The sequence below is a fragment of the Orycteropus afer genome, unplaced genomic scaffold (assembly GCF_000298275.1).
Source record: "Orycteropus afer afer isolate SDZICR_OR568_19922 unplaced genomic scaffold, OryAfe1.0 scaffold00209, whole genome shotgun sequence".
NCBI classification, from domain to species: Eukaryota; Metazoa; Chordata; class Mammalia; order Tubulidentata; family Orycteropodidae; genus Orycteropus; species Orycteropus afer.
The window spans coordinates 1228035-1229704 of record NW_006921796.1 but is presented as its reverse complement, the minus strand read 5'-3'; the positions used below and the strand labels follow the sequence as shown (position 1 = coordinate 1229704).

Here is a 1670-nt window from a genome sequence, read left to right as displayed (position 1 = left end):
AAAGGCCTGGTGATCTACTTCTGAAAAATCTGCCATTGAAAACCCCGTGGAGCCCAGTTGTACTCTGACACATATGGGGTTGCCATGAAATGGAGTCAAATTGACAGCAACTGAGACTCACTCTTCAGGTCCCAGTTAAAACATACTTCATTCCTAATCTCCTGTCACATGATTTTGTTAATTATGTGTTAACTATCTAACTCTTTCATGTAGACTGTGAACTCAGTGAGGACAGGGATTATGGGTATTCTGTCCATCATTGTATCCTCAGCTCCTAAAGCAACATACTGCCTGCCTTATACATTGTAGCTTCAGTTAACAGGTGTCTGTTAGCTGTCACCATGATAATTCTGAGTAACAAACAACCCCACTGTTTCAGTGGCATAGCAACTCAGCATTTATTTCTCAGATATCTGTAGGGTGACTGGGGCCAGGGTTGGTTCTGGGTCTGCTCCATGTGGCTCTTGCCCTCCTTCAATCAGCAAGCTAACCAAAGTGTGTTCTGCTCATGGCAATGGCAGAGGCACAAGAGAGAAAGTTCAGTTCTACAAGCATTTTTCAGGCCTTTGGTTCCATGTTGTTCTTTAACATACCATTGGCCAAAGCAAGTCAGTGGGTCAAGCCCAAAGTCAAGGAGGAGAGAAGTACACTATGGAGGTTGGGGTAGTGGGAAGAAGAGTAAATATTTCTGAATAAGCTACCAACGTATGTTCCCTGGTTCTCAGTAGATAGTTATGGACTGGGAAAGAAGGGCAAAGAATAACCAGATTGCAGGGATTCCCCGTGGGTATTCCTGTACAAGTTACACAAGTCCATGAGGACTGTCCTTCTTTCTGACACATTAGCATCACAGAGAAAGTTGGAAGCCCTATCTGACATTTAATGGCCCACCTGCCCAGAGTAGAATTTGTTGGGCAAATAAAGCACGTCCTCAGGAGTGCTGTCACCAGACTCTTCCTCCAGAGTGGTTAGCAATGGCAGCTGCCTCTGAAAGGGAGAAGGAGGACAGTGACCATGGCGTCACAAGAGGCATGTCTGAGTGGGTAGAATCCCTGCAACGCCCAAAGAAAGGGGTTTTGTGTGTGTGTTCTTTGGACATGTGTATGTCTACATGTTTTCTAAAGTCAGTAGAACGGGACTTTGAAGAGACCTTTCCAAACAGCTGGCTAGACATCCATTTCTCCTATGGTGGCTTTGCAGCAGCAACTATGGCCCAGTTTGAGATTGCACTGGGTTTTGTGCCTCTCCAATGCTTAGCTGAAAAATAACCAACTGTTTTCTTTCTGTCTCTGCAGGGGTGCTGTGCCTGCCAGACAGTCTGAATCTTCACAGAGACCCGCAGCGTTCAAGCAAGCCAGGGGAACTACCCATGTTCAGCCAGTCGGAGTTGAGGACCATCGAGCAGTCCTTGCTGGCCACCCGCGTAGGCAGCATTGCAGAACTGAGTAAGTACAAACTGTTCTCCAGCCCTTGAGTCTCATGACATGGCCACTCAGTGCCCAAGGTAGATCACACTGTCCTTCAGGCCACAGGGTGGCCTTTTATTGAGCACCTAGGAGCTCTGGTGGCATAGTACCTAAGGCATTTGACTAATAACCAGGAAGATGAAGTTTCAAACCCACCAGCCACTCCTCAGAAGGAAGATTGAGCAATCTACTTCTGTAGAGATA

At 46.7% G+C, this 1670-nt stretch overlaps 1 protein-coding gene across 1 annotated transcript in view; it reads left to right on the top strand.

The window, feature by feature from the left end:
- The window catches only part of BTBD11 (BTB domain containing 11), a 438517-nt gene that overhangs the window by 241393 nt on the left and 195454 nt on the right, over positions 1-1670 (top strand). Inside the window, exon 2 of the mRNA XM_042781971.1 lies at positions 1296-1445. Within this exon, the coding sequence (XP_042637905.1) occupies positions 1296-1445 (150 nt within the window). The remainder of the gene's footprint in view (positions 1-1295; positions 1446-1670) is intronic.